The following is a 24,828-nucleotide window of genomic DNA, read 5'->3' on the forward strand; positions in this document are numbered from 1 at the left end:
GGCTGAACTGGAACCAGATCTCTCATGTCATGCCACAGAGGGCCCCAAAGGGTCCTCTAAACTCTTGTACACATACCCCATGAGAAAGCCAGATATGGGCTCCTGCCTCAGATGGTTCAATGGCCTAAAAAAGTGGAGAGTTAATAAAAGACATGTTTGGGGTGCCTGGATGGATGGCTGAGTGGGTCAAATGTCTGATTCTTGACTTTGACTGAGGTCATAATCCCAGGATCGTGGGATAGAGCCCTGTGTTGGGCTCTGCACTAGGCATGGAACCTGCGTAGGATTCTCTCTCCCTCTCCCTCTACCCCTGTCCCCTGTTCATATGCTCTCTAAAAAAAGGAAAGGAAAGGAAAGGAAAGGAAAGGAAAGGAAAGGGAACGGAACGGAACGGAACGGAACGGAACGGAAAGGAAAGGAAAGGAAAGGAAAGGAAAGGAAAGGAAAGGAAAGGAAAGGAAAAGGGAAAGGAAAGGAAAGGAAAAGGGAAAGGAAAGGAAAGGACAGGGCATGTTTGTCCTTTTCCATACCCTTCCTTTCTGTTTCCAACACATTTGAAGAAATAGGCCTTGGTAAGAAAGGGGAGGTGTTCAGAGCCCAGACATGCTCTTTTCCCTGAGTCCCTCAAGATGCTGGGATGGGAGAATAATAAAAGAGAAGGGGCTCTCAGCCAGCTGCTGCGGCAGGCCTCTTGTACTGAAGGAACAAGAGATGATATCTGAATTGGATACTGATTCTGAATGGAACAGATGTTTAATTATTGTTCACTGATATATTCCCCAGCACCCAGAATAATGAGTAGCACATAGCAGGTATTAATCAATACTTGTTAAAAGAATGGGTGAATTGAAATGGAATTAAAAGTTACTGAGATGCCATTAAGCGAAAGAAAAGAAAGACTTGATGGAGAATTATTCAAAACAGTGATTGTCAGGAAAAATAAAACCATTTTATGTTGATGCCCCATTGAATTTAGGCTGCTTACAAAATCCTGTTACTTCTTGTTGTTCTGCAAAGGATCTGTAGCAGATTCAAATCATTGGCATTTCTTAGATGTTGAAGCAAAAACCTGTATAGGTATCTAGTACTGTTATTTAACTGGATAGAGAAAAAATGAGTAGCACAATGTTGAACGGATATAACAGCATGGTGGTTGAAAGCTCAGGCTGTGATGTGATGTAAGTCTATATTCAAATTCTAACTGCAATAATTACTGTTTGTTTGAATTGGGCAAATTAATTAACCTTCCTAAGCCTAGTTTTCCCTTTGGCGATAGAAGACTACTAACAATTCCTAATTCATGAGATTAAACAAAATAAATGCCAGTAAGGAATGTACCACATTGTCTGAGAAAGTAAATGTTCGGTATGTTTTAGCTATTTCACTTTTTGCTTAATGTTTATTTATTTATTTCGAGAGAGCATGCATGCTTGTACACGCATACTCGTGCACACACACAAGCGGATGGGGGAGGGGCACAGGGAGAGAGAAAGAGAGAATCCCAAGCAGGCTCCACACTCAGCACAGAGCCTGACATAGGGCTCGGTCTCACCACCATGAGATCATGACCTGAGAGGATATCAAGAGTAAGACGCTCAACCGACTGAGCCCAGGTTGAGCCCTCTTAGCTATTTCACTTTTAAAAGAACAGAGGGGCAGTCACCATGGCAGAATGGAAGTAAAATAGCTTTGGGGGCCAGATCTAGCTCTACAATATGAAAGCTTTTTGAGGTGGAGGCAAGTTCTATAACCAATCAACTGCAAATTATTTCTATGAGATAAGAGGTATACTGTTCCTCTCACCATTGGGGTCCAGCATTATTGCTTCTTGTCTAGAATGTTGCATGATATCATTTTAAAGAGACCGGGGACAGTAAGAAGATGGCTGAGTAAATTAGAATCAGTCTGAATCTTTGCTCTCCACGTATGCCTGTCACACAGAGAGAGAACCGAGACACCATAGAACAGAGCCAAGTAGCAAACACGTGACCAGGGGAGCCTCATGTTAGGAATGAAATCACTAACATGGAAGGGATTGACCTGGGGGAAAAGGGGAGCGTATACAAGAGTCTTAACGTTGCTCTCACCTATTACCTCATTCACTCAAAAACTATTTGCTGCTTTTGATATGTCACTGGTGTCTCTCTACACTGTGTCCGCTTTCAAATGATCTGTCTTCGTTTCATTTTGGCAATGTTACAGCAGCTGGATTTTCAGTTATCCAGTGACTTCAATGAATCAAAGTTTCCTCCAGATGCTGTTGTCTGTGGTGACCATCTCTAGTGTCCTCCACACAGACCTCAGAAAGGGGTGGGGTGAGGCAGATGAGAGAACACAGAGCAGGTGGTTCAGGAGGAATGGGATAAGGACAGGCAGCCAGACACGCCTCTCAGATGTGGACAGGAGGCGAGGAGTATGTTCCCAGGAGGGCTGACCCAAGGGAGTACTAAGTGCTCTTAGCAGAGGTTCAGAAGGTTGTGAGGGTACCAGGAAAGCCAGAATCCTCTTTGTTGTAACAGCATGGTGGTTGAAAGCTCGGGCTGTGATGTGAGGTAGGTCTATAATCAAATTCTAACTGCAATAATTACTATTTGGTTGAATTTAGGCAAATTAATTAACCTTCCTAAGCCTAATTTTCTCAAGATGAGCCATGGTAGTCACCAAAGGATTCAAGCATGAGGTGGGGAGTGAAGTTAACAGAAGGAGAGGCTTAGATAGGTGAATAGTTCTCAGAGTTTTGCAGGCAGGATAATAGAGCAGTTATACAGGTGTGTGCCTGCATGTTGTGTTTGAAGCTTTGGGATGAGGGAGAATGAAAGAATGACAGGCTTCTAAGCTTTGGTGTCTACTTAGAAAGGAGTTATCACTAAATGCAGTGCAAATACTGAGGGTGAAGGAAGGTGCAAAGTATGGTTTTATGCATTTTGTGTTTAAGAAAAAGCAACTGGAGACACGTTACAAGATGAGACTAGAGACACAGATTTGGCCACTTTTAGACTTAAGATAATGGAACCCAGAGAATGGATGAAATCTCTGAAAGCATAAGAAAAAAGGGGAAAAAGTTACAACAACAACAACAAAATCAATGCTAGAAAAAAGCTCTTAGTTAAAAGGGACATGGAAAGAAGACAAAGTAAACAATGAGGTGGTGTGAAAAACAAGACTGTTGTGTTGAAGCCTAAGAGAAAACCAGTGGAAAGGCCAGAAGAGGTAGCCAGAGAGATCACTAGCTACAAGAAGGGCACTGCTGACATTACATTTTCTTTTTTCTTCAAAGTTTTTTGATAGTATTTATTACTTTGCCTGGATGGTAAATGGAAGGATTTTTTTTTTCATGGAGTTTGTCACTAGATGGTGCTGGAGTTATTTAGGAAAGCAAACATGGGCTACATTGAGCAGAAGATCTCCCCCCCCCTTTGATGTGTCTGTTATGTAGAACAATAATTATATTTTTCTTAATGTGTGAACAGCTTTGATAAGCTCCCTTAGTGAGCAGATATCTACTTATGTGTAACAAGATTTTAGGAGATAAAGAAACTCTGGGACACCAGCTGCGATGCTTCTACTGCAGGGAAGACAAAGAAAAGAGCAGGATATTACAGCTTCGATATCTGTTCTCACAGAATGATGCCAGGCGCTAAACACTGGGATTATACTCCTTAGACCACAACAATAACAGAAGACTCCATCTATATTCTCCGAGTTCCTCTTCAAAACAGAAAGCACAGTATGTTCGCAAGCTGAAAATATCTGAATTTTAATCAACTTTTATTTGGTTCAGTTCAGTTACCATGTTGTACAGTGGTCTCATTTTAGAAGAAATTCACTCAAATCTCTCATCCGTGAACTGCATCCTGCTCAAACAAGGTATCAACCAGATGAACATTCTGATTATCAAAAGCTCATGATTTTACAAATATGTGCCAAATCACTGTATCGTCCCCCTGAAGTGTGGGGAGGAAAGGGAACTGATGGGAACCTGAAGTTTATGGTACGTCTTGTGCCATAAGTAATAAAGTCTTTGTCTCCGACCTAAGGGTTTTGGGTCTTTTGCCAGCATCCATGAAACTGTGGCAGGCTAACTCATTAGCTTGCAACTAAGGTAAGGTTTCAGATCCTTCACTTCTTAAGAACAGCTCACCAGTTCCTACTGGGTCTGTTGTGTGATGTTTGGAGAATCTTTCCTGAAGGCCCACATTCAAACCCACATGTATCCTTTTAATGAGTTCAAAAACGCTAATTCCCTGTTATAATTTTCTTTCTGCTTAAAATATTAGAGTAGTTTCTGTTTTCTGCCCTGTACCCTCAATGATACACATTTCTTCACTATACCAAATCAGACTTTCATTTTAAACCTTCAAAATGCTGTTATTTAGGAAAGTTTGGAGAAACATTGGTCGCTGCATTATGATTTGGAAACAGTATTTTCAATTGTGTCACTACTGTCACAGAATTTGATTGGAAGTATGAAGACAAAAACGAGTTCCTTGTAAGAGATCAGAACAGTTTTTTTACTGGCTACTGAAAAATAGTCTTTTACTCGTGACTCCAATGTGAACCTGCTACCGACCCCTTATTCTCCACTAGGAGAGATTTTTTTCTTCTTCGGACTTTGTACCTTATAGGGAGTGAGCTGAGATGCTATATAAATAAATAAATCATTAACCCACATGGAGCTCATCTGGTGTTTTACAGCCTTGGTGAACACAGAGTTTACAATACCTCAGCAGTTGTGAGAAAAATCTCATCTGTGATATGTCTCAGTCCACAAGCCACAACACCAAGAGCGATTCCAGGAAACACATAGGAATTGTTTCCTTGGCCAGGATATAGGGTCCGTCCATCTGGAAGAGTGACTGGATCAAAAGGACTGCCACTGGCAAAAATTGCACGCCCCTACAACACAGACACACAACTAACTTTAAAAAGAAGCACGGTATTTTAAAAGAAATGTATCATAACAGAACTACCCCACAGTTAGAGTACTGAGCATTTAGAAAGAAGACCAATTTTCATTAACCCTCTAATAAGTCTGGGCAAGCTTTTATGATGTTGGCAGTAAGTTCTGGAGTGGCTGATTACTACTACTCTCTGCCTCCCTCTCTACTCCTCAGAGAAGTGTGTAAAGCACAGGAAACCCAAGACCACCACTCTATTCGCTGCAGTGGTCCAACCCAGAAGCCTATCAACCATTTCTATATGGGGTTCAGATTACAGACATCTGAAGCTGAAAAAAATGATAGGTTAACATTAGAGTATTGGAAAGTATGACATTTTATGTTAGAGTTTAGGGATCTACACAGTTTAATTTTTTAAAAATGTTTATTTTTGAGAGAGAGAGAAAGAGAGAGCACAAGCCAGGGAGGAACAGAGAGAGAGACAGAATCTGAAGCAGGCTCCAGTATCTGAACTGTCAGCACAGAGCTTAATTTGGGGTTCAAACTCACAAACCTCGATATCATGACCTGAACCAAAGTCAGAGGCTTAACCAACTGAGCCACCCAGGCATCCCTACAAGCAACTTTCTAACGTAACTTATTTTATATATATATATACATATATGTATACACACATATATTTAAGAAAAAGACCTGCAACATGATATATAAGCTCATTTATCTCCCTCCCTGCTTTCACTTCCTACCTATTGTTTTATAATCATCATATTTTAAGGAGAACAGCATTCAGTAAATGACAGCTAAACATTCTTGTGTACATGGAGTGTTAATATGGAGAAGAAAATCTCTTCATACTATTTCTGGATTATAGTTTTTCATGCTTCAATAATCTTCCTGTATTTCTATTTTTAACCTTTCCTGACAACGTTTCCCTTGTGCCTAAAGCAGCAGAGACTCATCCAGCACAGACAGACCTTTGCCTGTTCTGTATCCTTTAGCTAAACCAGTGTTTTAAGTTTTCAGCCTCAAAATGACTTTCAATTTTATATCCTTTTTTTTTTTTTAACAACACAGAACATCATGCAAGATGATTAAGAAAGAGTTTAGGTCATTTATATCAGACACATTCAAATTTAAAAACACAATTACGGGGCACCTGGGTGGCTCAGTTGGTTAAGTGTCCAACTTTAGCTCAGGTCATGATCTCATGGTTTGTGGGTTCGAGCCCCGCATTGGGCTCTGTGCTTACAGCTCAGAGCCTGGAGCCTGCCTCAGATTCTGTGTCTCCCTTCCTCTATGCCCCTCCCCCACTCATGCTCTGTCTCAAAAATAAATAAACATTAAAAAAAATTTTTTAATTTAAAAACACAATTATACAAATTTGGCTAACTGTGTTTATTTCTATAACCAGTGAGTCTATAAACTCTTGACACCTGTTGAGATATATGACAAAATAACTACAAAACCACTTATTTGTTATTTGTCTACTATGCTAAAATTTTATTATTTGTGCACCATGCTACAATTTTATTGCTCAAAGGGTTTTTTTTTTTCTTCCCCCTTTAAAAATTTGAGGACTACTGAAGGATGTCAGACAAATTTCCCAATCTGCAGATGGGCTGAAAATTAAAATTATTGAGGACACTGATGCCATCCCAAATTAAGAGAGATAGACAATGGAGTGGCTCCTTGCCAACATTTCATTAATTCTAGTAATGAGCATTTAAGGTTATACTATTAAGGAAGTAAAGCCATCAATTTCTGATTTGTGCAGAGTGACCTAACTTTGTGTCATGTTTGCCTTTTCTAGTGCATTTTGGATTTCTTTCCAAAATAAAAGTGTTAGATATATATGATTCAACCTCCGTTTCGTTATAATGACATTTTCAAGTCTTTGAAGGGAAAAAAGGCTATTGTCAACCTATCAGTCAAATATATGTTAATACAAACACAGTATAAAATAAGCCACTTTTTTGGAAACAGTAAAGTGTTGAAGCTTCAAGGACTTCTATCCCAAACTGGCTAGATGTCAAAATAGCTGCCCAAATGTACCACCCATGGCATCAAAATCCAAACCCAGGATTTAGCAAAACAAAAATAAGACTGAGGTTTTATACGGTATGCTTCAACGTTCAGAAATAGCTAGTTAAAAGTTATTTTAATAAGCATCTAGCATCGAAATTTTTCCTTTTTAGCTTTTATATTTAAGTGTTAAATGCTTCCAAATCACTTGAAAAAATTATCAATAAACTTTACAAAGTTTGTTTTACTGAAGAGGAGGATTTACACAACAACATTCTAGAAGAGGAAACAGTTCTTAACCCCTCTGACCTATTCACTTTTCTTTCAATCTTGGTTGTTTAACTTTTAAATTAAGTAGTAAGAATCTTACATGTCCTTGGTTCCTCCATAATGATTAAGAATTAGAGTATTAAAATATCAGACCCTGTGTCAGCACTGGCAGAGCTGCGGACTGGAGGAGGGGGAGAGAAGTTACACTTTTGCTTTACCTTGGTTAGTTTATAGCACTGCTCTGCAGTACATTCTGCTTTGCTAGTTGGATTACTCAATGCAAAAATAATAGGTCGGTCATTGAAGGCAGCCATGTCCTTGAGAATTTGTTCTGAGAATGCACCACCAATCGCAGCAACTCCTGATGTAGAAATGAGAAACCAGTGAATAGACTATCAGCGGTTAGTGAAGTAAGACGTCCATGCCCTCAAGACAATGAGACAGGTCAGGTCACTTTCTGATAGACCCTAAACAAAATATAGAAGATCTGCATTAACAGTGACAGAAAGAGATACGTTTGTTAATGCCAACAACCTTTAGGGTTACAAATCTCCAAGTATCTATACAAAACAACACAGATCTAACATTTGGCTCATAATACACCGAGTCAGTGATCAAATCACTAGGTATTTTGATGACAGACACTGATTACAGGAAATTAAAATGTGCCTAATATATATTATCCCTCTATAAATAATTCTAGGAGTATATTCCAGTCTCTCAGGTTATAAAGTAATTATTTTTTATAAACCAGTGCTAACACTTAAGACAACCATCCAATTCAATTGTAAAACTGCAGTATCACTCACTGAAAGAATCCTGACAAAGGATAAAGCAATTAGCATGATGGAAATGGAGAAAAATCCTGATACAATGTATTTTGTAAAAAACAAGGCTTATTACAGTTTCTGCGATGGAGTATTTGTTTTTGTTACGATTATCATCATTGTTCTCAATACTGTCATATTTACAAGAACTTCCAGGAGTGGATTATGATACAAAGTAAGAACTGACATTCTATACACGCAAAATAAGGTACAAAGTTTCATACCCTCCTCTGAGTTTTTTTAACCACATTAAATTTGACTATATTAAACATCATATGTGCACATGCACTGTGTAAGCACTGTGTTAAGTGCTATGAGGAATATAGATGTGGTCTCCCTGTCTTCAGGGAGGGTCTAGTAGTTAGTGCAGTATTTCTCAACCTCTGGGATATGAACATTGTGGGTCAGATAATTCTTTGTGTGGGGGGGAAGGGGTGCTTTCCTGTGCACTGTAGGGTATTGAATACCATCTCCAGTCTCTACCCACTAGATGTCAGTGGCCCTGACCACCCCTCCCCCAACCCTTTCCAAAGTTGTAATAACCAAAAACATCTCCAGACATTGCCAAATGTTTCTTTGGGGGCAAAGTCACTCCCATTTGAGAACCAGTGTGTATCTGGAGCAATCAAGCCTGGGAAAGGCTGAATCTGCCAAGGATTGACAGGTTGACAGAGTTAGCAGAGGGGGCTACACACTTCAGCTGATAGGACTGAGAACACAGTACGAAATTTACAAATCTAAGTGTCCATGGGGTACTGTTGATTCAGTGAACGTGTGATTTTGTTTGTGAATTCCAAAGGTCAAAATTTCAAAAAGCTAAATTATGCCTCAAAAATCAATTAAGAAAATGAATCAGGCCAAAATGGGGTTGGGTTGGGTTTATGGGAAAGAGGGAGCAGTTTACCTATGAGGGCAGTTGGTTTTATTTCTTGAACAATGGCTTCTAGGTTCTTCATTTCTTCATGTTCATGGGCAAATTCCTTCTTCTCTTGTGTTAAGGCAGCACGTCCCTAAGTAAGGCAAATACAAAGAAATGTTAAATCTGCCAAACGTTTGTGAGCCAATGAAATTTCAGAATATTACACATATTATGAGTATTTGTGCTTAACATTTTTGTGTATCATGTATTACACCTGTTCTTAAATTTTCTTCTCTAATTATTGGAGTATTCTTTCATTCAATCTTTCAACAAATACTTATTTCTCAATATTCTAGGCAATGGGGATGAGCAGTGAACAAACAAGTCTTTCCCTTTCTTAAATATTATTTAATATTAAAATCCTAACTCTACAGACATTTATGAGAAACTGGCACTAATAAATGATAGTGCAAAATGTCATTTAAATAAAGATATCATTTACTAAACATTATTTGTATTAAATGTGTCTTAGAATGCAGAGTTGGCTTTAGTCACAACACTCCCAATTCATGTACCACTGAGTAAAAATTGAACTCAAGGCCATATTTATACCATAGCTTGATTTTCTAAATAAGTACTAGCTTTCAATATTTTTATGTTAATGTTTTGACTATGAATGTGTCATCGTGTTATCTAGGGAACATCTAATTATAATTCTCTATCTGCAAATTTTTTTATGTTTATGTATTTTTTGAGAGAGAGGAAAGGAGCACGCATACGCGAGCAAGGGAAGGGCAGAGAGAATGGGAAACAGAGGATCCCAAGTGGGCTCTGCACTGACAGAAGACAGCCTGATGTGGGGCTCAAACTCACGAACTGCGAGATCATGACCTGAGCAGAGATCGACGCTCAACTGACTGAGCCACCCAGGTGCCCCTCTAGCTGCAAATTTTTTATCTTGACTTAAAGTAATAAATCACTGCCTAATATTATATGGTACTTTGACTTACAAGTTGTTTTCACATATTTCATATGATCCCCTCAACAATTTTAAGAAGTAAGGCAAGTAATTAGAGTCATTTCACATGAGAAAACAGAGGCTCAGAGATATTAAAGGACTTGCCCAAGGAAGGCCCTGGAACTCAGTCTTTCCAATAATACAGCACGGTACAGTCCTGGAGAAAAAGCTTTACAAATGGTATAGGTCAGGTTGTTTACAAATTGTTGCTCTAAAGATGGTACAATTTTCTCGCTTTAAAAGGTTATTATCATTTTATTTCCATTTTTAAAATATTGTACATGTGAATTACAGATCACTTGCAGCATATGAACCTATTTGCTGCACTTGCTTCCTCATCTGTAAAATAAAGATGGTAAGTTCTACCTTAAAGATGATGTGGTAATAAATATACAAAGGAGCAATACTCAGCCATAAAAAAAATGAGGTTTTTCCCTTTATGACCTGGATGGACTTAGAGGGTATTATGCTGAGTGAAGTAAGTCAGACACAGAAAGACACATACCATATGATTTCATTTATATGTGGAATTGAAAAAAACAAAACAAATGAACAAACAAAAAAGCAGGAAGAGACCCACAAATACAGAGAACAAAGTGATGGTTGCCAGAGGGGAGGAGGGAGGGAAAAATGGGTGAAGGGGACTGGGGGTAGAGGATCGCAGCTATGAAATGAATAAATCAGGGATGAAACGTGCCACATAGGAATTATAGTCAATGGTATCGTAATAGTGTTGTATGGTGACAGATGTTAGCTACACCTGTGGTGAGCACACAGCACAGTCTAGTTGATGAATCACTATGTTGTACACCTAAAACTAATGTAACACTGTGTGCCAACTATACCTCAACAGAAAGAAGAAAATCAGGGAGGGAGGGAAAAAAAGAAAAAGGAAGAAAGAAAGAATTTCTACCTCATCAGGTTGTTTACAAATTAAATCAAACAATACATCTAAAGTACTTAGGATTGTGCAAGTTTTCTTAATGTTTACTTATTTGCTGTTGAGAGAGAGAGAGAGAGAGAGAGCAAGGGCAGAGAGAGAGGCGGGGAGAGAGAGAATCCCAAGCAAGCTCCACACTGTCAGTGCTGAGCCCGATGCAGGGCTCAAACTGTGATCATGACCTGAGCTGAAATCAAGAGTTGGAGACTCAACCAACCTAGCCACTCAGGCGCCCCAGGATTGTGCCAGTTTTTAACAATAGCTTAACATTAGCTGTTGTAATTAAAATTATTGTGAGGAAGAAAAAAAGTCATAATACCAACAGCTATAATTTTGGTATATTTTCTTACAGTCTTCTGTAAAGTGCTGTTTCTATATTACTGTTTTCTATTATGAGCAGGATATTAGAGTGAATAGCTTCCTAAGAATAGAATTTACTGTTAGTCACTTCTGCATTCTAAAAAGTTATTTATCCTACCTTTTCTTCTGAGACACTGTGAAAAATAATCTTAACACTAAATAGAAAAGATACCTGTATGCCATGTTCACTGCAGCGTTATTTACAAGAGCCCAGACATGGAAGCAACCTAAGTGTCCATGAATAGATGGATGAATGGATTAAAAACAAGACACACACACACACACACACACACACACACACACACACAAAATATTATTCAGCCACAAAAAATGATGAAATATCGCCATTTGCAACAACATGGATGGACCTTGAGGGCACTATGCCAAGTGAGATAAGTCAGACAAAGAAAGATAAATACTATATGATTTCATTTATATGTAGAAATTAAAAAAGGAACCAAAAAAAAAAAAAAAGCCTGAACTTACAGATTCAGAGAAAAGATTGGTGGTTGCCAGAGGTGAGGAGTTGGGGGACAGAGGGCAAAATGGGTGAAGGTGGTCAAAAGGTACAAACTTCCTGTTACAAAATAAGTAAGTCCTGGGGATAATGTACGGCTTGGCAACTATAGTTAGTACTGTATTGTATACTTGAAAGTTTTTAAGAGAATAGATCTTAAAAGTTCTTATCACAAGAAAAAAAACATTTGTAACTATGTGTGATGATAAGTGTTAACTAGAGTTACTGTGGTGATCATTTTGCAATATATACAAGTTTTGCATCATTATGCTGTATACCTAAAACTGACACAAACTTATACATCAATTATATATCGATAAAAAATCTTATTTCATTCAGAATCAAATTTGAAGATTACTATTTCATATTCCTGACTAGTCTCCAGTAATATTGAGTATATTAGACCATATTCTTATTCATCTTCTTTATGAAGAAAAAGTCAAAAATCATATAAATTCAGTTGCCACTTTTATCAATAAAACCTACCTATTATCATAGGTTTTTTAAAATTAGTCATGGGTCTAACAAGTAGTTTATGCAAACCTAGACTGATTCCATGAGTAAACACTGTATTTATGAGACAAGATTTTTTTAAATTGCTTTTTAATAATATAAAGAAATCTATGACAACACTGAAATGTTTACAACTCTCACCAAATTGGGGGGAGGAGCTACCTGGTAGCATCCTCCTCCCCTCTCTTATCTTCTCAGCCAGGAAGTCTATTTCATTTACATACCTCAATTATGGAGATTAATTAAACGTTATCCTAGTATATAAACAAAGGCTAGGCTTAATGATAATTTATTAGTCACAAATGAAAGAAACAGAAGCCTTGGAGTACCACAGAATTTCCTCTAAATATTTTGATAATTAAGACTTCAATTTAGGCCCCAATTCCTCAGCATCCATTTCCTGTGTCAATGTTCTTTACAATGTAACTTGACAGTTCCTTCCACAAAAAGAAGTTATACTTTCCCACCCCTTCTCTTTGGACTTGAACATGTGATTCTCTTTGGTCAATAAAATGTACGCTGAAATGAAAGTGTGCCAACCTTAGGCCTTAAGAGTAACTGGTGTTTCTGCTCATTCTCTTGTGCCTTTGCCATTTGTGCTTTAACGTGCATAACCTAGGTAGCCTGATGGTCCACTGAAGATGAGAACCTTGTGAAAAAGACCTGGACCCAAACTACAGCTTAGAGCCACCCCGCCAACATCATCAGAGCTGCTCCACCTGACCCTCAGGTGTGTGAGAAATAAATCATTATTGCTGTATGTCACTGAGATACTGTAGCCTTTGATAATTCAGCAATAGCTGAGTGATACAGAGGATAATTTAAATTTTGATTATATATTCCATCATTTCTTTTTACTCATTATTACTATTTGCTGCTTTGGGAATAAGAGGTTCCTTTCCCTGAAATGATTTAATGAAAAGAATGCTTTTGCAATCCTCAATGCTCTTATTACTGCTTAGTTACTTGGCAAAAAAAAAAAAAAAAAAAAAAAAAAATCTTGCATTATTGGAAAAGAATGAAAAATTCTGGTTGTGGGTAGGAATAAGAACTTGGAACCATTTGATGGTTACAGTATTTAACTATATAAATTATTTCTAAACTATTTCTGGAAGTAATATAAGCTAAAATTCATGACTATTTTTGTTCTCACTACAGTGAAATTTCTAGAACAGGTATTCAATAAAGTTGCAGCTCAGTGAGACATATTTCCTGGGAATAATAACTTTTAGCTTCCAACATAAACACAACAGAGTTTTGGCTTGTTGCTCTTTCCCAGAAATGCATATACTCAATATCAAGTACAAAGGCAAGATGTTAGACTAACATCTACCTGAGGCTCTATATGGCAAATACCACAGAACTCTAAATTGCTTCTAGTGTGGCTTCCTGTACACTTGAGGTTAAAGGGCTAAACTATATCTTGAAGCTTGACTTTCTACTTCTGACACAGCAGTCACCACGCTGATGTACCTTCGTAGGACCCTGAAGGAGAAAACGCACATCCTGAAGTAGAAGCCATGTGGCTCTTCTGGAAGCGTGTGGTAGTGCTTGTTTGTTTTTAGGCAAAAGCAGTGGTCTCTAGTATCTAGCCTACCACCCACAGGTGTGCTGAGTAATGGTGGTGGCGGCAGCCACCATATTTGGCAGCTTCCTGTCTGTGGCTAAGACACTGATTCTTGAGTCCACAGCCTCAGCAGTTCCTTGCTAATGCAGATGTGTATTACAACTACTCCTGAACATTTGGCCCTGTGTCTACTTCTTCTAAGGTTTGGAGATTTGCATTTCAGAATGTTTTTATGGACAAGAGAACTTGTTTAACGTGTGCTAGGTTCCCTAACAGAGAAAGAGATCTCAGGATAATTATTCACCTGTTCCAAAATAGCTAGAGTCACCTCAATGCAATGCTATGTAATCTTGAGGGCTACTGAGAAGACGCGTAACTCTTAAACAACATGTCACAGGGTTTGCTTTCTGGTCTTTTCGATTTTCCACCAGACAAAGTATTATGCGAATACAATTCAATAAGTTTACTATAGTGTCTGAAAATGTCATATTACTTTTATATCCAAATTCTGAAACTCTTTTCATGCCATGGTAGAGAATTCTAATTGTCCATCAATATTCATGCTCTCCTTTTTAAATTTTAATTAATTTTTTTTAAGTTTATTTATTTATTTTTGTAATCTCTACACCTAGTGTGGGGCTCGAACTCATGATCTGGAGATCAAGAGTCACATGCTCTTCTGACTGAGCCAGCCAGGCACTTCATGCTATCCTTTAAAAATAATTACATTACTGTGAAAACACAGTATGAAATTTTAAATTTTTAAGTGTACAATCTCTTTTTTGAAACTTTTTTCATTCGTTCCTTTTTAATGATAAGATTTTCCAGTTTTAGCCAACCACATTGTTCCCCAGGCAGAGACTATATTTCTTAGCCTCCTTGCAACATAGAGTGGCATGAGACTATCTCTGTTGGAAAGGGTGGAGTGGAAGTGAGGTGTGCACCTTCTGATGCAGCACACACACACCCTCCCACCCCAGTCCATTCCCCACCCTCTCTCCCCAGGTGGCTGTGATGGTGACACCTGGAAAGCTTCTTTGCTTTCCCAGAGATAGATGATGGACACGGAGATGACTCTGCTCTGCCCACCTCTATACTATCAGATGACAAATACATTTTAACTTGTTTGGGTTAACATATTTTGGGCTCTCCTTGGAGAGCAATTTAACCTAAAATCTAACTAATACATATCTTTAGGCTAGTAGTCTCTTCATTTTGTATCTGAAAATAGTACACACACCATCAGGAGGCAAATTTGCCTTGAGAAGCCCTTATCTTCTGGGAAGGCCAATGACCAAACATTAAAACCAAGAAAGTGTCTATATGGTTTTTAAAAAGTTTTACTTATTTTTGAGAGAGAGAGAGAAAACCCAAGTGGGGGAGGGGCAGTGAGAGAAAGGGAGATACAGAATCCGAAGCAGGCTCCAGACTCCGAGCTGTCAGCACAGAGTCCCACGCAGGGCTCGAACTCCCAAGCCACGAGATCTGAGCTGAAGTCGGATGTTTGACTGAGCTATATGGGTGCCCCTGTACGTTTTTAAGATTCATAGTAATGTAAATTTTACCACTGTTCTATCCTTAAACAATGGTGTTTTTTTAATTCCTGAATTCCTGCTTATTATATAATTTCCTTTTGTTCAATTCTGTGCCATTGCCCTTAAATGATCTTTTGTGTATTTGAAAAGAGATACTGAATCACAGTCTTCCTTTCCCAGGTGAGGAACCCAGATATTTTGAATCTGTTCTAATTGAACCCATCTCTCTTCCCTATCAGTGAGGTGGCTCAAGTGAACTCGCAGACACTCTTGCTTCCCCTTTATATACCACAGGACTGAGGGGCGCCTGGGTGGCTCAGACGGTTGAGTGTCCGACTTTGGCTCAGGTCATGATCTCACAGTTCGTGGGTTCGAGCCCCGCATCAGGCTCTGTGCTGACAGCTTGCTTAGAGCCTGGAGCCTGCTTCGGATTCTGTGTCTCCTTCTCTTTCTGCCCCTCCCCAGGTCACGCTTTGTCTCACTCTGTTTCTCAAAAATAAATAAATGTAAAAAGAAAAAAAAATTTACATACCACAGGACTGAAAACTGTACTCCATCAAAGGAATAACCAATGATGAATATGGCCAAGAAAGACCATACTTCCTGGATCTGGCTTTTAAATGTTATATTACTGCATTCTAGTATCATGTTTTCTTCTTTAATGACAGTTAAATATAACCAGTCTTAACCTGTGGATTACTTTAAGCAGAAAGGAGAAACCTCGCAGAAAGGATTGTGAGAGAAAAGAACATTTGTAACATTTTCAGAATTATCAAAAGAATAGGAAATAAGAAATACTATGAAAGAGGAAAAGACGCCACTGATCTGTTTATTTTAAAAACTGCCTGGGGGAGCCTTGGTGGTTCAGTCGGTTGAGCATTGGACTCTTGGTTTCAGCTCAGGTCATGATCTCACAGTGGTGGGATCGAGCCCCGCACTGGGCTCCAGGCTCAACCTGGAGATTCTCCTTTAGATTCTTCTCTTCCTCTGCCCTTCTCCCCTGCTTGTGCACTTGGCACTTTCTCTCTCTCTCTCAAAAAAAACCAAACCAAACCAAACCAAACAAAACAAAAGAGACGAGAAAAGAAAAAAAAGTAATGATTTCTTAGCAGCTGAAATAACTGAATTCAACCTGGTACATTTTGAATTGTGCTGGGACTGCAAAATGCAAACAAAAGGGGATCTAGTCTGTTTATATTGAATGTGGACCTGCAAATCCAAGTTGTAAAATGAATTTAGAAGACGCTGAATAAACTGAAAGTGACAGAGACGTGATACCCATTTTTTTAACTGAATGATTCAAAATATTTTCCTGAGTGCAGTGTCTCAGACTATCCAAAACAGTAAATTCAAAAAAAATTTAAATGTATTTTATAATATTGTCTACAAAACTGTAATTACTGTCAATATGCCATTAATTTCTGATTAATTTTGTTGGCTAGGGACATGAATAAATAACTAGTAGAAGAATGCATTCTAAGAGCCAACAGCAAATAAATACATGTTACTTCTGAAAGCTTGTAATGGTATTCAGAAGGGTAAAAAAAAGAGCTCCCGGGTGAGACACAGAAAACGCCATCTACAAATGCTGGACACAGAACATGGGACTAAGGTTCAGGACAATAGTCCTCAGCCTCTTCCCTCACCTCACGACCTAGGGCACGCCCTATGATACTTCCATGGACGTTGATTTCTCCATCTATAAAAGCAGCCTGGGTTAGTGATGATGACAATGTGATGAAAGTGAACGAGATCCAAAGCCAAATGAGCACCAGACTCACTTCAGGAAAGCCAGATTCTTGAACCTTGCTTTCAGCTATTCTAAGTCAAGTCCAGGATGAAGCCCTGGAATCTGTACATATATGTTTTTTTAATTTCCCATGTAATTAGGATGATCAGCCAATATTTAGAATCACTGCACCAAATGATTTGTCACATTTCTACCAGATGCATTTTAAAAAGATATGTGATACGTTTTTAAAAAATGTATAAATTGATTTTTCTGTTAATAAGAAGAAAAGCTACAGAATAACATAAATTAGCAATCACAGATTTCTATTACTGCTTTTCTGACTGACAACTTCAGATATAATGAAAAATATTTAATGTGCTTTAAAGCCCCTAAATTTCCTGGAATGAGAAGCAAATCACAAAGAAGATGGATAAACATTGTATGAAAGGCAAAGATGCATACTCTTAGCATGAACACTTTACTTTCTTTTCTTATTTATTTATTTTTTTCATTTGAGAGAGGGAGACAGAAGAGCAGGGACAGGGGCAGAGGGAAAGAAGAGAGAGAATCTTAAAAAGGCTCCACACTGAGCTCATTGTGGATCCTGACACGGAGCTCGACCCCACGACCCTGGGATCATGACCTGAGCTGAAATCAAGAGTCGGACACTCAACCGACTGAGCCACCCAGGCGCCCATCGTGAACACTTCATTTTCTTAGGCGTAGCAACAGCACTGGCAGCTCCTAGCCACTGAAGCCAGATCTTGACCAGAAGACATCCAGCCAGTAAGAAACACAGATTACCCACAGTCTCTCCCCCAAAGGCTCGATTCTTGGCACTGACTTAGCAAGGCCAGGAATCATGAAACGATAATACTAGCACTGCTGAAGGACTCTATTTGCCAAAAACAGAAGAATCAAAAGACAAAAATAAAGGTCCCTCAAGTATTTTCTTTGTTTTTAATGTTCACTTATTTATTTGGGGGGAGAGTGGGAGAGAGAAAGGGGGAGGGGCAGAGAGAGGGGGAGAGAATCCCAATCACAGAGCCTGACACGGGCTTGATCCCACGAACCATGAGATCATGACCTGAGCCAGAATCAAGTGTCGGACACTAACTGCCTGAGCCACCCAGGCGCCCTTCAAGTATTTTCTTCACTGTTTTCAAAGTTGATGTGACAATCTGGTTTAGATGAAAAGAACTATTGAAATGTGACCTCTAGATCTGGCAATATTAAAGCAACTGCCTATACCTTTGGACTTCTATTTTCTGCACCAATGGCTCATTTTCCTCCTTCTTTCAAAATCTAATTTGGAATCCAGATTCTTTATGCCACTCACATCAGTTGGATATGGATACAGAAGACTTCTTTTCTGTTCATTCCCCTCTCCAGGATCCCTTGCTGAAATGCTTTTTGCCTTCTTTTGGCAAAGTGCACGTGGACACTTCTTAGAAATCTCAAATCCTATGGTGTTTCTTTCTTTTTTTCAAGAGTCTCTAATTACACTAAATATATTATGGATAGCTGAGAATTTCTTTTGAATGTTACTATTTCTTCAATCTCCCCTCTCCCTTATTTTGTGCTGATTCTTAGGACAGGATAGAAGCTATGATTAACCATACTGAATTACTACCTTTTTCAAAGTCTCAGATGTCCTGGTGTGGCTGGAGAGGATAGGCGGCAAAGACCTCAAGATTTTGGCTTAGCATTTCATGAGCTAGGACAGGTCTAGAAAACTAACTATGGATTGTTACTGATAAGTATTTATTCCTTCCTACACACAGGCACTAGAAGAACTCTTCCACAAGTGCTTTGTTTTGTAATCCATGCCCACCTGGACAGTTTGCCCACTGCACTGGCCTGGTTCTGTGTCAGGTCATTAGTTTACCAGAGTTGAACTGGGCCCCTCTCTGCATCTGTAGACAGGGCCTTCCTAGCAGGCTGTGGTAGCATTTCCCTGTCAGAGTAATTATCATCTGGTCTGATGATGACAGAACTCCATAAATGAGGCAACCTCACAGTTTCCTTTTTAGGTTTTGGTTTTATGTGTTTAAAGCATGAATTTGGTATTTTTTTTTTGTATATTATAAACAATTACATTACCAGTTAGTACAATTAATAAATTATTATGATTGGTTCTCAGGAGAGGCTGTAAAAGTACTAAAGATAAAGGACAACAAACAAAAAAAAATCACGTAAACTTGAAAGCAAGATACATTAATTTACTAGTTATCCTAAGATTTATTAGTTCTGCAACAAAAATCAACATAATAATTTTGACTTTTTAAAAACTTGAAAGAAAAAGTGGTTAATTGAAGCCTCATGTTTCTTTTATATTAAATAGTGCACAAGGTGTTAAATATATAACAACCTTTTAAAATGTAACTTTATCTTGGCAAGCAGAATATATGCAGTTCTTTATTTTGGCAAGTAAAAGACATGAGGTAAGAGTGACTGATTAGGCCTAGGCAACAAATTCACAGTTATTCCAAGTATTATAATCCATGGAATTTGCAGTCCCAGTTTAGTAAGTCTACATTAAAATTATTTGAGATGCTAAAATCGGTACATTTCTATAAAGATTTCACATAAAAATGTCATTAGAAATCACAAAAGAAAACCACAGTCAAAGACTCACTTTTTTAGGTCCTTAAATCTATTACATCCCTAACTACAGCACAATGTGTATGGCTTTTTCCATGGCTCCAACTTTTTACATGCGGAAATCTGTCTCCAGGAGCCCAGATCCTTATCCTGAGCATCATTCTTGTAACCTCTGATTGCCAAGGGGGTAGCACCATGAGATCTGCGCAGGTACCTTAAACTTGTTCTGTCCAAAATGGATTGCACTACCTTTCTCTTAGTCTGTTCTCCATTCCTTTGCTATCACAACGGCCACATCACTTATCTAGACACCCAAGGAGTCCTGCTAGGTTCCCATCTGTATTCTACCCTTCTCCTCCTCCCATATTTAGTGGGCTATTAAGTATGACAATCCTATTTCCTAAAAGTCTGCTAAATCAAATGTCTTTTACTCACCCTCATAATCATTGCTTTGTTTCAGGCACCAATTAATTTTTATCTGTATTATTACAACAGCTTTGTAACTAGTTTCCTTTTTTCAGTTTCACCTCCTTTCAGTCCATCTTCAACAATGCTGAGAAGTGACAAGACACAAGACTCCTCTGCATTCAGTTTCTTCAATTGCTTGAAGCAATAAGTTGCTTCAAGAGCCTTCCTCACTGTTCATCTGTTTCCTTTGAAACCTAGTCTCTAAATGCCTCTCCCAGTGAAATATCTTTTTTTTGCAAACGTTGGTCTTCTGCCTGGAAGGCCATTCATTAATCAATTCACTTTTTCACAAAACATTTATTGTCAATTATGCGCTAGACACTATGTAGGACTTTGAAGATACAGAAAGATGAAAGACATGATCCTCAAGTTCAGCCAAGATCTCCTAGTGAACTTTCCATTCTGCTTCCCTTGCCTCAGTTTCAGATAGAAGACGTTTAAGATGTCCATGGAGACTCAAGATAAACTCCCAACTCTCCCTTTCAAAATGAGCTGAAGAAACACATTTTCTAAGAGCCCTTCTTGACATTCCCACTATTCTCTCTAGTGCAGGTGGAAGCATCATTTCCTCGACACCCCTAGCACCAAGGACATATTTCTATAACATTTTCATATACAGTTATAATGACTTGTTTGAGTTTTTCCCACTAGGCTTGTTTGAGTTTTTCCCACTAGGCTTGTAGAGTCATAGTGGCTTGAGTTTTTCCCACCAGGCTGTAAGCCTTCTAAGATCAAGGGCCTTACTGAGTCCCAGGGTCTAGTACAATACCTGACCCAGAGGCAATTTCATTCAGTAAATCTCATTTCCTGACCACAATATATGTTGCATGGCCAGAATGCAAAGCTTTTTCTATTTATGCTGATTCTTCAAAGCAAAAGCAGTTTCTAAGACAAGAAATTTTAAACTTCATGTTTTTCTTATATATGATAAAAAAATCACATTACAAGTTAATAAAATTATTATTATTTGATTTTCAGATGTTATAAAGTATGTCCTGTCTTGTTTTACTTATTTTTCATTTGTCACAAAAAGTTATTCATACATTCTTTAAGGAAAATATTATCTATATTAATTAAAATTTTTTTTCTGGCTTTAACATAATTGCTATGGAGAATTTGTAATATACAGAAAGGCATTAAAAATAATAAGAGTTAAACTAGTATGTATTTGATACATTTACTTCTATAGTTCTATATGCAACTCAGTTTTTTAAACAAAATAGTGACATATAACATGGTGTTTTCCTTTTTTCATCTAACGTTACAGTACTAATCCTTTAATGTTACTTATAGTTCTTTCAAAAAAACTCTAAGCCTGTATATTCTATTCATGTGGCTATTCCATAATTATTTCACAGTTATCCTCTATTTAGGTTACAGCATATTACCATTATAATGAGATAAAACATATCATTATTACAATTAATGCTGTGATAACATTCTTAAACATAAAACATGTGTCTGGCACAAAAATGGACACATAGATCAATGGAACAGAACAGAAAACCCAGAAATGAACCCACAACTATAAAGTCAATAAATCTTTGACAAAGCAGGAAAGAATATCCAATGGAAAAAAACACAGCCTCTTCAATAAATGGTGTTGGGAAAACTGGACAGCAACATGCACAAGAATGTCCCTGGACCAGTTCATTACATCACACACAAAAATAAATTCAAAAAGGATGAAAGACCTAAATGTGAGACAGGAAACCATCAAAATCCTAGAGAAGAACATAGGTAGTAACCTCTTTGACATTGGCCCTAGCAACCTCTTACTAGATATGTCCCTAAGGCAAGGGAAACCAAAGCAAAAATAAACTATTAGGACTTCATCAAAATAAAAAAGCTTCTGAACAGCAAAGGAAACAATCAACAAAACTACAAGGCAATCTACAAAATGGGAGAAGATATTTACAAATGACATATCTGATTAAGCGTTATTATCCAAAATATACCAAGAACTTATAAAACTCAACACCCAAAAAACAATACTGTAATTAAAAAAATGGGCACAAGACATGACTAGACATTTTTTCAAAGAAGACATACAGATGGGCCAACAGACACGTGAAAAGATGTTCAATATCACACATCACCAAGGAAATACAAGTCAAAACTACTATGAGATATGTCACTCATGTGTGGAATTAAGAAACAAAACAGATGGCCATCTGGGTGGCTCAGTCGGTTGGTAATCCAACTTCGGCTCAGGTCATGATCTTGCCATTCTTGGATTCGAGCCCTGTGTCTGGCTCTGCACTGACAGGTCAGAGCCTGGAGCCTGCTTCAGATTCTGTGTCTACCTCTCCCTCTCTGCCCCTCCCCTGCTTGTGTGCTCTCTCTCTCTCAAAAATAAATGGATAAACATTTGAAAAAAAAAAAAGTTCTAAAAGAAACTAAACAGATGAACATAGGGGAAGGTAAGCAAAAAATAAGATATAAACAGAAAGGGAGACAAATCATAAGAGACTCTTAAATACAGAGAACCCACTGAGGGTTGCTGGAGGGGTGATGGGTGTGGGGATGAGCTAAATGGGTGATGAGCATTAAGGAGGACACTTGTTGAGATGAGCACTGGGTGTTCTATATAAGTGATGAATCACTAAATTCTATTCCTGAAATCCTTACTACACTATATGTAACTAACTTGGATTTAAATTAAAAAAAAAAAAAAACTACCATTAGATATCATCTCACACCTGCTAGAATGGCTAAAATCAACACCACAAGAAACAACAGGTGCTGGCAAGGATGTGGCTAAAAGGGAACCCTCTTGCACTGTTGGTGGGAATGCAACCTCGTGTAGCCACTGTGGAAAACAATATGGAGGTTCCTCAAAAAGTCAAAAATAGAACTACCCTATAATCCAGCATTTGCACTACTAGGTATTTACCCAAAGAATACAAAAATACTAATTTGAAGAGATACATGCATCCCAATTTTTATGGCAGCATATCTACAATAGCCAAATTATGGAAACAGCCCAAGTGTCCACTGACTGATGAATGGATAAAGAAGATGTGTGGTTTTAAATTTTTAAAAAATTTAAGGAAAACAAAAAGATGTGGTGTGTACGTATATGTATGTAGAGATAGATAGATAGATGTACATGTACACACAATGGAATATTACTCAGCCATAGAAAAGAAAGAAATCTTGCCATTTGCAATGATGTGGCTGGAGCCAGAGACTATTATACTAAGTGATATAAGTCAGTCAGAGAAAGACAAATACCATGATTTCACTCATATCTGGAATTTAAGAAACAAAACAAAAATCATAGGGAGAAAAAGAGAGAGAGAGAGAGGCAAACCAAGAAACTGTCTTCACTAGAGAGATCAAACAGAGGGGAGGTGGCTGGGGGAATGGGTTAAATAGATGATGGGGGTTAAGGAGGGCACTTGTGATGAACATCAGGTGTTGTATGAAAGTGCTGAATCACTAAAGTGTACACTTGAAACTAAAAATATACTGTATGTTAGTTAAATGAATTTCAATAAAAATTTAAAAAGAAAAAAACCAAAAGACATTGTGTACATCTCTATTTCTATAGGACGTATTCTTACAATTCTATTGGATCAGAAGCATAAACTTGTAAAGGCTTTGGATACACATAAGATAGTTTTCCAGAAAGTTTGTTCACATTCACATTTGTTTCTATATTAAATTCCTGAAGCCTATGCTTATCACTGGTTATTTTAAAAATTCATTTCCATGTAGAAAGGGGATTTACAAGTATTTTTTCTGGCAGTTTAAGGAAGAGTGATTAATGTGCACAGAAGGTAGAAGTAATATTAATGCCTTATAACTATGTAGCAACATGGTCACATTCTTAGTCTTATTTGGTTCTCACAATAACCTATGAAGTAGGTCCTGTTATCTCTATTACAGCTGGGGAAATGACTTTGTCAGTTAACACTGTAACAGCCATTAAAGCCCCTTCAGGAATTCTCATTGAAGCCCTCAAGACTTTGGTTGAGAGAAAGCGGCAAAAGAGGGGCTATTTCATTGTTTGTTCTTTTTTTTTTTTCCAGCTGGTGTGCATTTTGACATATAGCCCTTAGTAAAAGGACCTATAGCTAGGTGTTTCAGTTGTGTCACTATCAAACTGCCTCATATGCAAACTAATTCAAGTGGCCTGACAATCCACAGAGTTGTAGAGGGCCTACGTACACCACAGGCAGATTCTACAGCTGAGCCACAAGCTTCTTTTTCAGAAGAATAATCAGTATTATTGTACGACACGGTCATTCATGTGTAATGGCTACTCTTTTCACATGGTGTTGGGGTAGGGTGGGTGGAAGCAGTTGTAGTCTTTGAGATGGGCAGCCAGAACGGCACACTAATTTTTATTCTAGTTAAAACTGACAGATTCTTACCTTAACTATTAATCCTTTTGAGTCAACCAACCAGATCTTTTTCATGGCTTTCTCTTTTGGTAAACCTTCTTTTTCCATGGCCATAACAATCAGGTGTGCAATCCCTAAGGCAGCCTGAGAAGGAGGTAATGAACACAAACTTTAAAAAGTTGTTCCACGTAATGTTTCACTCCATTATATCTTTATTAACAAGAAAGAACAAAACGGCTCCATTGACCTAAAGAGTTATATTCATTCATTTGTACTGGGAGCAAAGTATTTTTGTCACATTCAGGTTAAGCTAAAGGACAACTGTTTACTCTTCTTATCACAACAG

The 24,828-nt window shown here is 38.0% G+C and overlaps 1 protein-coding gene across 1 annotated transcript in view; it reads right to left on the minus strand.

Moving 5' to 3' along the window:
• The window catches only part of ME1 (malic enzyme 1), a 194,282-nt gene that overhangs the window by 8,370 nt on the left and 161,084 nt on the right, over positions 1-24,828 (minus strand). Inside the window, exons 9-12 of the mRNA XM_030315911.1 lie at positions 24,513-24,626; positions 8,922-9,027; positions 7,409-7,551; positions 4,723-4,896 (exon numbers count right to left, since the gene is read on the minus strand). Coding sequence (XP_030171771.1) covers positions 4,723-4,896; positions 7,409-7,551; positions 8,922-9,027; positions 24,513-24,626 — 537 coding nt within the window. The remainder of the gene's footprint in view (positions 1-4,722; positions 4,897-7,408; positions 7,552-8,921; positions 9,028-24,512; positions 24,627-24,828) is intronic.

This window comes from Lynx canadensis, chromosome B2 (assembly GCF_007474595.2).
Source record: "Lynx canadensis isolate LIC74 chromosome B2, mLynCan4.pri.v2, whole genome shotgun sequence".
NCBI lineage: Eukaryota > Metazoa > Chordata > Mammalia > Carnivora > Felidae > Lynx > Lynx canadensis.